Source organism: Saccoglossus kowalevskii, chromosome 21 (genome assembly GCF_978046115.1).
Source record: "Saccoglossus kowalevskii chromosome 21, keSacKowa6.1, whole genome shotgun sequence".
NCBI lineage: Eukaryota > Metazoa > Hemichordata > Enteropneusta > Harrimaniidae > Saccoglossus > Saccoglossus kowalevskii.
Window position 1 is genome coordinate 21444294 of NC_140661.1, and position 14265 is coordinate 21458558.

Here is a 14265-nt window from a genome sequence, read left to right on the forward strand (position 1 = left end):
TATGTATGATGTATGTGTGAAGTCCAGGCATGTCTATGATATAGGTCCGAACGAATGCACGCACAGTGATCAATCTATAAGACCCTGACTTTGGACAGTGTCTGAACAGGCACTAATAAGTGTCAAACAACTGACCTGAACAATGACCATATAAGAGGTATAATTATACTAGACACACAAACAACAGGTGTGATATATTTACAGAATCTAACCTATCAAATGATTGAAGGGAAATAAGCTATACGTGTTGGCAAATGTTATTATCTCTGCAGCACAAAAATCATCCATTAACACAACGACTGCTGAAAACCTATATGGATTGACGCATGAATGGGGAAAACAAAGTCAGCAAGCGAAGTGCTAAAGATGCACTACCTATGTTTCTTCATCAAAGTCAAAAATACTGTTGTGATAATTAAAGTGGGAGGGTTGTCACCTGCAAACGCGTGGGAATTGAGTTTCAAGCAACGATAACAAAACACGCTAAAAACGCAAAGGCTCATGGGTAGACACTTGTTTGTAAATAATGACACACTATGGCCATCTGACGCATGTGCAGGTGACAACTCCCCCGGTTTAATGCACACACAAGGGAAAAAATGTACATTTGCAACTAGACAGTTGGGAAAATATGGACATATCAGCAATTGCTCACTTATTTGGTGCCACAAAGGTAAAACAACGATGAATATCACAACTCCTACTCCTTCAAAAATATATGAAACAACTGGCATAAAAAAATGCAGCTCAAATTATTTTTAAAATAAGAAATAAATTATCATTAATTCAAAACACGATCCTGTGAATTCCTAATAAAGTTGACTGTTGAGATTTCGCAGTACTCTCAGAACCAATTCACGAAGTGACTACAAAAAAAAAAGATATTAAAAAAGAATTATAAAAAGAACAGGGAAACTTATTTTGTTCAACTTGATGAATGGCAAAGCCAATTTTTGTTTTTGACCTATAGCCAACTGCTATGTCAAACATAAGCAGCACTTATTTTGACTGAGCACTTATTTGCTATACAGGCAAATATATTCATATCGGTTATGTGGAAAGTTCTGTGGAAATATTCTTACTGGTTGCGAGAGAACCATAAGAAAGTAATCAAGGACAAGAGCTCAGTTGAACATGATAATATTTCTCATCAAAATTTTGCAGTTGAATTGAAGCATACAGTATATATAGAAGGCAGTATTTGATACATCGAAAAAGAACCTGTCAACAGGCAAACTGGTTTCTGATAAGGTCTGAAAGTGTCAACAAATTCATTAAATTTTATCTCCAAGAGTGCTTTAAAATCATCAAATTGCAAAATTGTCAAGCAGTGAAAATTAATTGGTTTACAGTACTTTACCTGTGGTTTGCAATACTCCTCCAACCAACTGAACACACCCTGTGACAATTCAGCAAAACTGACTACTGATATTGAAGAATTAAAGGACTGGAACTGTGCATCCATGATGGTTTTAAACTGAAGAATAAGAAACATCCCATTATTACAATGGCAACAGCAATGAAATCGCATTATCACAATGGCGACAGCGGTAAGATATGGAGAGGATGACAAAATTGCAGAACATAATGACAAATATAGGAGATATACGACTAAAAGAAGATGACAAAATCTCTGCATGTAATTCCTATCTACTGGTGGAAGCAGTGAAACTTGACTAGGAAGATAAATTGAGTATGCTTACGTAAATTACAGAGGTAATATTTTAATGATTCAGTATCTATCAAATGCACTTTATGATTACATGCAATTCTCTAGGTGATGCGCTTCTAATGAAGTAAATACGGTAGACTAGTGCCAACAGTAAGAATTTCCAATGAATGGCTAGTATACTTACAACTGTGAATTTGACTTCGTCCGACACTTGATTTCTACCACTGGCTGGAGTATTCTGGTGTGCTTTAACTATCTGTTCATAGTTTCTAAAACAGAAATTCTCAAATCAATCAACACCACAATATTAGCATATCTAGTAACAATGGCAAATATTATACATCTATAACACCGAAAACAAGAGAATATGAAACATTTGAGATGAACAAAATATTTTTTTGTGAGCATTTCAGTTTACAATATTACATTAAAGACTGTTACAATCAGAAATCTAGAAAGCTGAAAAATGAGTTTGGATAATAAAATTGACAGAATTTGTTATTATTTTTTAAGCACATGTCAACCAACTAATACTGCATCATTTAAATATGACTTATTTTGACCATAGAAACAGTTCTGTCACTCACGTAGAGCATGTGCTAGCCATTTAATAAATTTTTGTGTGGAAAGTTTATTTATTTTGACAGAAAATCACTTTTTACTATTTGTTATTTTTATTTATGAACATTTTCAGATAGCAACAGCAATAGCTAGTCTTGCCAAAATTGTTCATGCAACATTTTGCTAATTTTAGTGTATATTTTGTCTCAGTGGCTATAGGTTTGCTCAAAACTTAAACTTTAAAAGGTTAATGGTTAATTAGATACCTACTAAATACTGTGTATTTGAATCATATTGTGATACATGTACAAATTGATGTGCATATGTATAATATTATGTATGATGTATGTGTGAAGTTTGAATTTAAACAGTCTAGACATGTCTAAGATATAGGTCGGGAAGCACACATGCACGCACACACCGAGGTCAATCCATAAGTCCCATTTCCGAACAGGGGCTAAAAATATTAGATGGAAAACCCTGATAGATATAACCACAGTGTGCTCTAACAGAACTGATTTTATAGTGATGTAAAGTCAAAATGAAATTTCAAAAATCAAGTTGGTTCAGCTTTTCTAGAGATTTTACATGGCAATAGGTGATTTTTGAAGGCATAAACTTAAATGTTGTGGCCTCTGGTTACGAAACAAATTTCATGATTACTACATCAATACATGATTTTTTGTTGCCTCATTGTCACACCAGAGAATGATAAGCATATTTATTTAAGCACAAAATATCAGTGAGAAGTCATCAAATTTAAATTAAGAATTACATACGCTTTCATAATTTTAAGCGCCATGACTTCTTTTCTCAGTGCACTCAGTTCATCTTCTTGTTTCTTTTTCTGTTGAACCAAGTACTGTATATAATCTATTGATCTTTGAAGAATGGCGGCTTTGCTGAGTTTCTGTGATCCAACAGTATCAGCCTGCTGACACGTCGGCACAATGCATTGTAAATCTTCATATCCTTTCTGAAAATACAAAAAATATAAATATACAGTCAAGTCAAACAAGCCAAACTGGGGCACTCTGGTTTTATCAATAGCGTTTGTTTCAAATGACGTCACTGAGCAATAAGTCATGTAATAAACTATTTCGGACCTTCAATAACAAAATACAACATACTTATTTATAACTATTGAAATAATAAAAGAAGTTTGTTCAGGCAATAAACTTTATCGGGATTCACAACAAATTATCAAAAATCACAGTACAGTAAAGTAATCCAGTTGGGGGTTGGAAAAGTCCTTATCATTTGCACATGTTCAGCTGGAGAGTAACAATTTCTATCATTTTCACATGTTGTTCTCATTCCACATAACTGGAGAGTAACAATTTCTATAATTTTCACATGTTGTTCTCATTCCACACAAATAATGGTACAATATTTTGCAAATTTGTTTGCATTTTTTATCTACTCTTTTTCATTTTGGAAGTAAAAGAGACATATTTTTCATTATCCTTGAAATGAAAAATTATAAAAAAACAAAAAAATATTAAAACAAATGTAAATTAGATCATGTTTGCTATGAACTTTCCCAGGGGAGAACATTGCACACATGTACTTATGAAATGATCGGCTTTTGATATATAACCAAGATGGCTTGCCTTGATTGCATCTCTTCTTTTTTGCTCAGCTGCTGTATGAGCACTTCGTCTTCTATCTTTGTAACTTTTGAGATTAGTAGTGTCACCATCATCGTCGTCATCTAAAATGGAATGCACAAATTATTGACCACACCTTTCTCTATTTCAACACGAGTAAATCACAAAGTGGTGATACAGTCGCAATGCAAATGAGAGACTTTACCTGTTAACTGCAGTGATGAATTGCTTTCATTGTGAGACAATGACGTAGCAGACGTAGTTTGTCTGGGTGCAAATCCTCTCTGTCCACCATTATTTGGGTCTTCTATTTTCATATCACCGTTCCCACTGAAACCTAGATCAAAATTAATTAAAATTAGTTCAAGGAACACAGACAAGAAACCCCTATCCTAGGTGAACTATTTTCCAAAATTGAAACCAAAATCAAACTGTATGAAGGATTACTATGTGAACTCGGTTCCTGGCCCAGCATCTGAGAAATCTCAGAAGTGCTCTTTTCCAGTGTGTGAAACTCTTCTTGGTTTACTTAGAATTAGGTTCTCTGTTTACAATAAGGTACAGATCTGTGGGATACAGCAATCGTAAAAATCCGGAAGCTTGAAAATATGCTTACCCAGGGCCTGCATATTTGTTATCGTGACGAGAGCTAAATGAACAACTAATGAGTGCTAACTGAACAACTAATCTTGAGTTCCTGTTTACTCATCTATTCGTACATATTGTTTGTTAGCTGACCACTTCTCCCTTATTCAAATCTCTCATCATACTACTACTTTTACCAGGTTAGGATGGTTCTCAACACCATCTGGTATGTTGTGTGCATTTAAGTGGTCTTTTCATGTTGCATATTCCCAGCATAGAATAAGTTTGGTTATAAGCATCATTTTTTTAGGAATGGCAGGTGGCGGAGTGGAAGCCATATTGGGTTGTGCAGCTAGGCAATTTGGTTACCAGTTTGAATCATTATTTTCAGTGTTATTTTCTCCATATATAGCACTATGTTTCCTGTGAATTATTTCTATTATATTTTTTTCAAATGTTTTGTTTTGGATATTAAAATGTTTGTTATGGCGTATGTGAGATGATTACATGAGTGTAGTACAACAGGTATGTGCTAATTGTTGTGTTGTTGTATGACCCAAATAAACTCAACGACTTCCTGATTATTGTTGACCATTGTTTATACCAATACACAGTGACAATTGCAAATAACAAGTTTGTCTGATAACAGTAACAATAACTTATTCTAATGACTTGTGCATGCTAAACTGTCGGCACTAAATTTTAAGGGGTGTGTGTGCAAATGACAAATGCATAAACAGTGATGTTCTGATGTATATATTTACACAGATAATGTTTATTGGCATACAACGTCTTGTAAATAAGACTATGATAAACAGATCAACGAGCTGCAACTTTTGTTGACTAAATGTTGATCCGTGGATTATGACAGATTGCATGTTGACAGAGTGCCATCAACTACCTGCAACTTCTTTTTGTCAACAATGGCGTTAAGTGTAATTGTTGATTGTACTCACTTTGATCGAAACCTGTATCTCCGAAACTCGATTCGTTATTTCCAGCAGAATATCCTGCGGTCTACCAAAAATATAGAATGCGTTAAAAGTCAACAAAATATTGAAAAGTGTTGAAAAAAGATTGCAACATAACATAATCAAAACAAGATATATTAGCTATGACCAGGGCCAGGGGACAACATCTCGTAGTTTTCTGATACGAATAACGTTTCAGAAGCGTTGGCCATAACGATAAACAATATCTTCCTAACATGTCCACATATTAATTATAAAATCTGCACACTTAATTGTTTAATACGCGTCTTCGCAAACGCTAATTTTAACCAACCTGTTCCTGTAACCATATTCCATCTTCATCGTCCGCCATTTTGGTTTTGCACTGGCCAAAAGTACCCGGATAATAGAGGGTGTGGATGAATCCAATAAGTATTTAGGGATGTCCGTGCTACAAAATAATAAGGGGGCAACAAATCGCCTATGTTATGTTGTTGTACATTGAACGATGACATTTTTCTTATTTTTATATTATATTTTTAGCTTAAATGGTGTTCATGACAAGATATTTTTAGTCTGTGTAAAATATTTACAAACTTTCACTTTTTACATTGCCCTCAAAAATAAAATGACAATTTCACTCCATTCCTGAGGAAGTGCTAATCCAACGTACTAGTATTTCCGGTTATTAACTTGCAAACGCGCGATTGACCTTTCTGTGATTTGTTCGGCCTTTCTCTCCGAAATATCGACCTACACCATACTCGGATGAATCACAGAGACGAAATGAAAGACGAAGGAGTCAACATAAAAGGTAAAATTTACAAAAATGACTTGCCAGACGAGAGCATATTAATCATGGTTATGTAGAAGTTTGTCAACACCAGTGTCAGTGATCCTGTCTGTCAGTGTCGAAATATGGATGTTGATGTATAGTGAATGGAAGACGTTTGTTGAAATAACGTCGTCTTTATAATGCGACCCGTTTTGATATTTCTACGTTACGTGTACACAATGTAGTGATTCCCACTCTTATGACACTGTTGTCAACTGTTTTCAGTTTCTTACAGTGGAGTTACTGTTGCCCGCCTGTACCTAAAGTGAACACTAGTCCGCACTATCGGGTCAACTATTTGAACTCATGGGTAGTGGCTAGGAGGGTGAAAATTTGTTGTTTTGTTCGCATTCCCTTATCTTTACATTTTTCTTTTTTTTTTTGAATATACCAACATTTTTTTCCTGGAATCACCTTGCATGCATTTTTTTCTCTTTAAAGAAGTAGTGGTAATGTTAGTTCAGTTTCAGTTAGTTAAACAGCAATTTCACTTCGAATTTCTGCCAGATCGGTATTTGCAACAAATGATGTCGATTGATGGTTAAAGCCAGGGAGTTGTCACCTGTACATGTGGCAACGGCCATAGCGTCTTCTTGTTTGCAAATAAAAGTCTACGCATGAGCCTTTGCTATGTCTTGTTATCATCACTTTTATAGTTATAAGACTCAATTCCCCCATATGTATAGGTGGCGACCCCCTCCCTTTTTAATTAGTGTATAGTCGACCTGTATTGTAAAAAAATACTACAATGAATATCCATATGTGAAAATAATCCCAATGTTCATTCAAGCTATTGCAAACTAAATGTGGCAATAAGCATTCTGTAGAAGTAAATGCAAAATGGACGTAATAATACACTTGTTTGGCAATTTTTTTTCATCGATTCCTTGACATCATGGTATAATTTTTTGTCTGGCCTTGTATTCAGTGTAAAACAATAATTGATTTTGCATATTGCTTCATTTCTAGAAAGTAAAGTAAATAACGTCAACTGATGCCAGCAAACATGCCAAAAGCGCACGAGAAAACGCGTCACATGGATGATCAAGACAAAAACTTGAAGAAGGAACAGGAGAATATAAGTAATGAGGAAAGAAGCCAAAAACTTGAGCCAGTTGAAGAAACTGATGTGCACCTACTCCAACAAGGTACCAGAGAGAAATTAAATGATTGTTGTCATGACGATGAAAGACATATGACTCGCAGTCGGGATACGTTAAATACCACCACATCTTCAATCGGGAGTAAAAAAATCACATTGACTGGGACGATTCGAAGAGGTAAAAATTCTACCGACAATAACATCATACAAGTTACCTTATCTGAAGAACAGTTGGAGCTCATGAAAGACAACCATGCACAGAATGACTGTGTATGGGGAGTGGACAGAGGATTGCATGTTTTGCTCTTTAGCCTTATATGTATACCGTTTTCGTTTATTGCGTCATTTGTGTTTGCTGGTTATCAAGGAACACTTACGTGGTACAGCATATTTTTGTATTACTATGATGAGAAGACGATCCTTCATAAAATATTCATCTGTCCGGTTCTGATCCTTTTTTTCCCACCAGTGATAGTCGTTTTAACATTGGGAATCTCTTTGTACGCGATGGTCATCCAGGTTTCGTGGTTCTTCTCATCGTGGAGGAGAGACTTTTTCGACTTTGAGAAAGGTTTTTATGGTTGGTTATGCCATAAGTTGAATTTAGAGGATTGCTGTGCTTACGATGTTGTTGAAGTGTCTGCTGAAGTTACCATGGATGCCAGTGATAACGAGAATGATTTCCAAACGCTTGAGGCGCAAACTTCATTTTAAAAATTTGAACTTCTTGACTAGCCCCATGTTCATTGCTGGGAAACATGGCAGTATTAGAGTAAGATGAACCTAAAACATATTTTTACTCACCATTTTTTGACAGAATTTTGTGATCTTCGAAATTTATTTATAAAATCTTTTAACAATATTTAATCTGTTTGATCTGCAACAAACCTGTGACAAAAACAGCCATGAGATCTCATTGAGTGCAAGGAAACGATGCAACTTGTTTTTCCTCTCAATTTGTATTTTATTCTTTCCATCACCACTCATTATGGTTCCAGTCAGTGCCCAGTAGATGTGATCAAAGCGATTGAATTGGAACACTATTTGAAGATAAAAAACATGTTGCATGGTTCTTAAGATCTCTGCAGTCATTTTTGTCAAATAAACATAAAAATTAACAGATTTTAAAAGGGGAACATTGGGTCCAGAAAATAGTCACATGCAGTTAGACTATTAAATGGCATGCAATTTTTTGCTCGTCAGTTTATGCAATAGCTTATGTAATCGTGTAAGTTATATGCGACTACTTGCCCAACTCACCCGTCTGTGCTCAGAATGAAGTCTTATTTCCTAAGACATAGGTCGCACATCCTGGCCATCTCAAACTATTTTTTTTAATATTAGTGACTGCTGCTTTTATTTAATTTTTTTTGAAAAATAATTGAAAAATTCTTATTTATGATAAATTTGACAAAGACGTGTGACCTTTTTTTTAATTCTGAAAAAACCAGCATGGGAAATTATGCCCATTTAGCCAAAAATTTACAAAGAAATTATAGAAAATGACATTAAAATTTACAAAATCAGACAGGAAAAGTGATGGTGTTTTGAAGCTTCATTCAGACCTAGTGTTCAGGAGATTTAAATTGTTGCTGATAAGATTACACAGCCAAGATAAATCCCTACAGACTCTAAAATACAATAACATTTAATTTCCTGTCTGATTGCTGTATAGTGCCTACAGAGAAGATGAGTCATAGCAATCACTGTATATCACAGATACCGTAAATAGATCTCATGCATGACCTCCCTAAAGGTCACACAATGTGAATTCTCAATTATTTTCAAACAAAAATGTCATTGAAGTAAAAAAAAACAGTGAAACATGACAGAAATTGATGTATGATATTTAAAATTATTACTGTCAATGAGCAACAATACCACCAGAAAGTACCAGGATGTGTGACCTTTATTGGTCATGCATTAGACCTTTTGTATGTCCACAGTTAAATCTGTACAAAAGTGTTGATTGGATTTTATTGACTAGCTTTAAACGTAATTACAGATTCCATTGTATCCGCGGAAACGCATAGTTCAGCTCAGCATGCTGGTAATGCTGAGAAAGGGTGTATTGTTTGCTGGGTTATATTTTAGGTGGTAGCTAAATACGCCAAGTTATTTGTAAAATGCCTCATTTCCTTCACAAGCCAGTAAATTTCAAGACCTAATGAATAATCTTTAAAACTAGTTATTTACCATATTTACTCTATTAGGAGTTCACATATTATGTAGGGAAATCCTGCAGTCACAGTCACATATTTACTTGTGGGGGAATACTCTCAGTGCAACAAAAGTATTCCCTTCTTCTTTATAAATTACAATACCGCAGTTGAATTCAACCAGCCAATCAACATGCACATTGCGCAACAACGTCAATTGAAGACATTCTAATATTATTCTATCAGCCAATAGGAACCTTGTTTAAAATTGAATTGTGAAATTTTCAAATATTTATAAAGATGGAGGGAATGGGTTTATCACACTGAGAGTATGTATACAGCGTTTCATGAACTTGATAAACATGTTTGTCCACAGTGGCTGAATAAATAAACCTTGGCTGGTGAAGATGTTAGTAGATCAGATAGAAATTGGTATAACCTCGTTTCTTTTATCTTGATGTTTATTTTTTTATACTAATATTACAAATGCTTAATGCTAAAGGATTATTTGTAATGGAAAAGGGGAAGGAGAAATTCAGTTTTGTGCGAATATTTTCACAAATGTCCACCAAAAAGTTTTTATATTCACGTTTTTCGTAATTTGTTTACATTATGCAATATTATGCATTTTTTATGCAATTTTTCCCTGTTTCACCTATGCTAATTTTATTTGTAATGAAATCTTGCTTACTGCCCCGCATGAGTGTCTGAGAGACCCTTAGTAAGCACTTAACAATCTGTAAACCAAATACGAGTCTGCTGTGGATGAAGTTACTCAGAAATATTTCAAATGTTTATTTTAACTGTCACTAATTCAGATTTGACTCGTGCGTTCACCTTTAACCTTACAAATATCATATAATGATTTTAAGTATTTGTTATTCCAGTCATGGAATACTATTGTAATTCACATTCTGTCAGGAAATTATGACCCCCTAACGGTCACATATCCTGTGTTTTGTATGACCCTTAAAAAGAGTCGCGCATCGTGGCATTTTCTGTGATTTGTTATTCATTAACAATTGTCTGTGCCTTAGGAATCTATGGTGAAATGCCATAAGACCAACAAAACTTTACTGTATTTTGTCAACGTTTTCTGAACTTTGTACGATGACCCCATATTTATATACGTTTTTAATCATCCTGATATTTGTAAAAGATAAAGAAAATCAGATTTACTTTTCAGTATCATTTCCAAAATTATCAAAAGGAAACATAAAAGCATTGATATATTTTTATTCTGCAAACATTCCTTCGCAATTAACTGTTAGTAGTTTCATTGACATTCAATGTTTTTATTATTCTGACTACTGATATTTTTTTACTGCTCTAGAGGGCGCTATACTCATACGGTGAATTACAAGAATGTTGAGTTTTTGATGACTTCATCAATATTATTAAGATGCTGATTTTCATATTATTATTGAGATTGTTTTAAAAAGCAACCAAATATTTAAATCTGTACATGTTGTATTCTGCTCAGCTAAACACTAAGAGGCTGAACCAATGTCCACTTTTCAGAGAGATAATTTATTTAGATGGTTTTCATTGACTTTCTTGAAATTTTGTTCGTCTGAGCAGTGTGTCCGCTATTGAACTAATTTTTTATTGTTCTTGAGTCACAATAGAATCTCAAAAAATCAAGAGAGAGAAAGAGGTCTTCAGAAAAAAGAAAGAAAAAAGACTGGCTGCGAGTGATTTCTGAAGGCACAACTACTATAATTTCCTTTGTTTTTACGCCTATTTTGGTATATATAAAATGTGGATTTCATTTCATTAAAATCACAAATTCAATATATAGTAAGATGTTTTTCAAGATCCTTTATCGATTTTTTTGATTCTATGTTGTGTCAATAATGTACCAGGAAATTAGCGTAACAAGTTGTCATGAAATATTTGTCTGTGATGGATCATACCAGTGTAGAGGGCACACTGCATGCAAATTCCATTATTAGTGGACTCTTAAGATGACATGTTTATCTATGGGTGGAGACTTTTATACATCTTATCGAATGCATGAGACATATTTTAAGAGTGTCCATGTTTCATAATTACTGAGGTGAATTCACTTGCATTTGAAAGGTCAAAAGAAAAGCTGAAAAATCCACCAAAAATTGGAGGTACTAAAATGTGAACGTTTTGGACATATTTCCCAGAATTCACACATATGACTCGCAGCAGTCTCCAAACACAAATCTAAGAAAGCAATTTTAATCGTTTTGTGTTTAAAATAAGTCAAACATTGAAAAGCAAATACAGTGTTACTTTTAGTATAATGTATAACAACACTTTGGTGTTACAGTCATAGTTCCTGATTGTTATTCCATTTTCAGAAATCTCTAATCTTCACTGAATATGAATATTACATTTTATGATTTAACTATTTGATAAGCATTCATTATAGAAAAAAAATGAATGTGTGTGGAAACACTGCGTAGTTTTCAGTTTTTCTTATCACTATGAAATAATTTGTCATATTAACTGTCTTAGTTTTAACAAAGTGTCTTTGGTTTTAAGTGATACATTTGTAATCATATAACTTTTTAATACAACTTGAATTATTGCATATTCCATTTTAATTTAATACTCAGCATTAACATTTAATATTAAGTACAAACAAATCTGGCAATGTTTTTATGAAATATGATGTAAAATGCTTTTGCATTATCAACTTTTTTTATGTGATTTGACATTATTATTTTTTTTTTTTTGATGTGTTAATTTGTTTCAGGAATGAATGATTATGTTATAGAAATTATAAAGAATGTTTAACTTGAGTTGCTCTTTCAATTTTATACTTTGTCTTAACCACTGATTTTCTGGAAAGTTTTCTTTTCATCCATTTTTGTTACGCACCTTATTTTCTAAACTTTATACATTACCATAATCTGAATAATTTTTTATATTGTTTGTAAAATTGTCTTGATTATTGTAAAGAAGAAAATATTTTTAGGTTTTTGGTACCTGTGATATATTGTCTGATTACCTCAGCAACTAGTCGGCTCGTTCCAAGTTCGTTTGACATCCCCGATCCCATGCATACAAACAAATATTTTTAGGAGTTTGCAGTGTTTCGATGAAACTACTGTAAAATGACTAATTTTCACTGGGATTAAATTTCACTGATTTAGCATTTCAGGCATATTCAGTGAGTTTTAAATTCACGGTTTTATCATTTAGATAATGTGTTCTATGCTAAATTTGACATATTCCCTGGGTTTTAATTTAGCGCATTTTCCAGTCAGCGAAATAAGCAGAATTAAAACCCAGTGAATAATTAACCCTTTTACAGTATTTACCTGCCATGCTGGGGTGAGATAGATACATATGTTGGTGACAATTTGAGTAATGGCTACAAATAAGTGCAATACCAAGTGAAAATACCAATTTATACTGAAATATTTAAGCCATCAATTTCATTTTACAGAAAATATTCAGGAGGTAGGTTAATAATACAAGTAGCATAACACTTATTGTGTCGATAATCTGATTGCTAGAGTTCAATTCCTACTAATAGCTGAGTGCAAATAAAGGGTCAACAGCCGTGAGTGTGCCACAGACTAAATGTGGAAGCAAATCCACTGGCCAAGAATTATTTATTGTAACACTACTGTCTTGAATTGGCCAGTAAGGTTTCTAGAATTCCCTTGGTTATATGCCCTAACCTGGGTATGGGGTGGGAGCTGAGATTAAACAACAGACAACTCTGCATATATTACAAATAAATCTATGTGTAGGGTATTCACAACTACATTTTGATTGGCAGAAACTTACCATTTTGCAACAGTTGTGGTACAAATTACTTAAAACATGGTTACAGCACATGTATGCATTTGACACAAGATCATGATTGAGGTCTACTGCTACTTCTGCTTGAGGGAACTTGTTGGACGCCAGTATGATGCATGTATAGCCATAACGCCATTATGATAAAAAGATGGTTAAGAACTACTCGTCACAGAATATAGTTATTGTGGCAAAATGTGCTATACCATTATCACTTGTAACATAGATCTACTGAAGGGTCTATGCTTGTAATCAGCACATAAACAAATCAGTGACATTAAATGTCGGGAACAGACCTGGCACAATAATAATTTTGAAAAAAATGAGCTGAATGAAAATGAGTAAAATTTACACCACAGTATACCCATCAAAAGACTCATCCTTTGTGATTATACTGCCCTCTATGGCCACTGATTGGAAGTACTTGCCTGTTTATGGTTTGTTTGTCCACTCGAAAAATTAGAATTGTTGAATGTGTTATGTGACCTGCAAACACCAATAAGAAGAGAAAAGTGAAATGATGAGCTACCAAAGAAAAAAACAAAGATTTAGATTTCAAACATTGGGGGCGCTATATTCTATTTTTGTTTCATACAACCTACAAGTATTAGATTTCCATAAATGACAAAATTTTGGATGTACATGTATTGCGTTGAAAAACATGTTTCATATATAAAAATGTCAAGCCACATGTCAAACTCCTACAATACTATATGGATGGAAGCAACAAAAAAACTTCTAAAACATTGATTTTTCAATATTCAACAGTAGCCCGTCTTGACACAGGACTCTAGTGTTAACAATAAACAAACATACACACTCTAGTCTCACAGCTGATGTTATTGAAGTGAGCCCTCACACATCATGTTTCAGAGGAAAAAAACCTCATTGGGTAAAGAAAACCACATGATCTGGATACGGCTGCTGATTGGCTAATTGGTGATGTGACACCAGCAAAAATTATTTTAAGCTTGTTATGATCCTAAATTGTAACTGATAAGTGGG

At 33.9% G+C, this 14265-nt stretch overlaps 2 protein-coding genes across 2 annotated transcripts; one reads left to right on the plus strand and one right to left on the minus strand.

Annotated features, from left to right (window-relative positions):
• Window positions 1–400: 400 nt before the first annotated feature.
• Window positions 401–5815, minus strand: LOC100372893 (max-like protein X). The gene is made up of 8 exons (XM_085495464.1): window positions 5713–5815; window positions 5385–5445; window positions 4049–4180; window positions 3847–3947; window positions 3013–3209; window positions 1857–1941; window positions 1361–1477; window positions 401–866 (listed from the first exon to the last, which is right to left on the minus strand). The coding sequence occupies exons 1-8, from the start codon at window positions 5749–5751 to the stop codon at window positions 810–812; spliced, it is 789 nt and encodes a 262-aa protein (XP_085351590.1). The 5' UTR covers window positions 5752–5815; the 3' UTR covers window positions 401–809.
• Window positions 5816–6058: 243 nt separating this feature from the next.
• Window positions 6059–8032, plus strand: LOC100372743 (transmembrane protein 169-like). Its single transcript, XM_002740580.4, has 2 exons — window positions 6059–6192; window positions 7183–8032. The coding sequence occupies exon 2, from the start codon at window positions 7208–7210 to the stop codon at window positions 8027–8029; it is 822 nt and encodes a 273-aa protein (XP_002740626.3). The 5' UTR covers window positions 6059–6192; window positions 7183–7207; the 3' UTR covers window positions 8030–8032.
• The last annotated feature ends 6233 nt before the right edge of the window (window positions 8033–14265 follow it).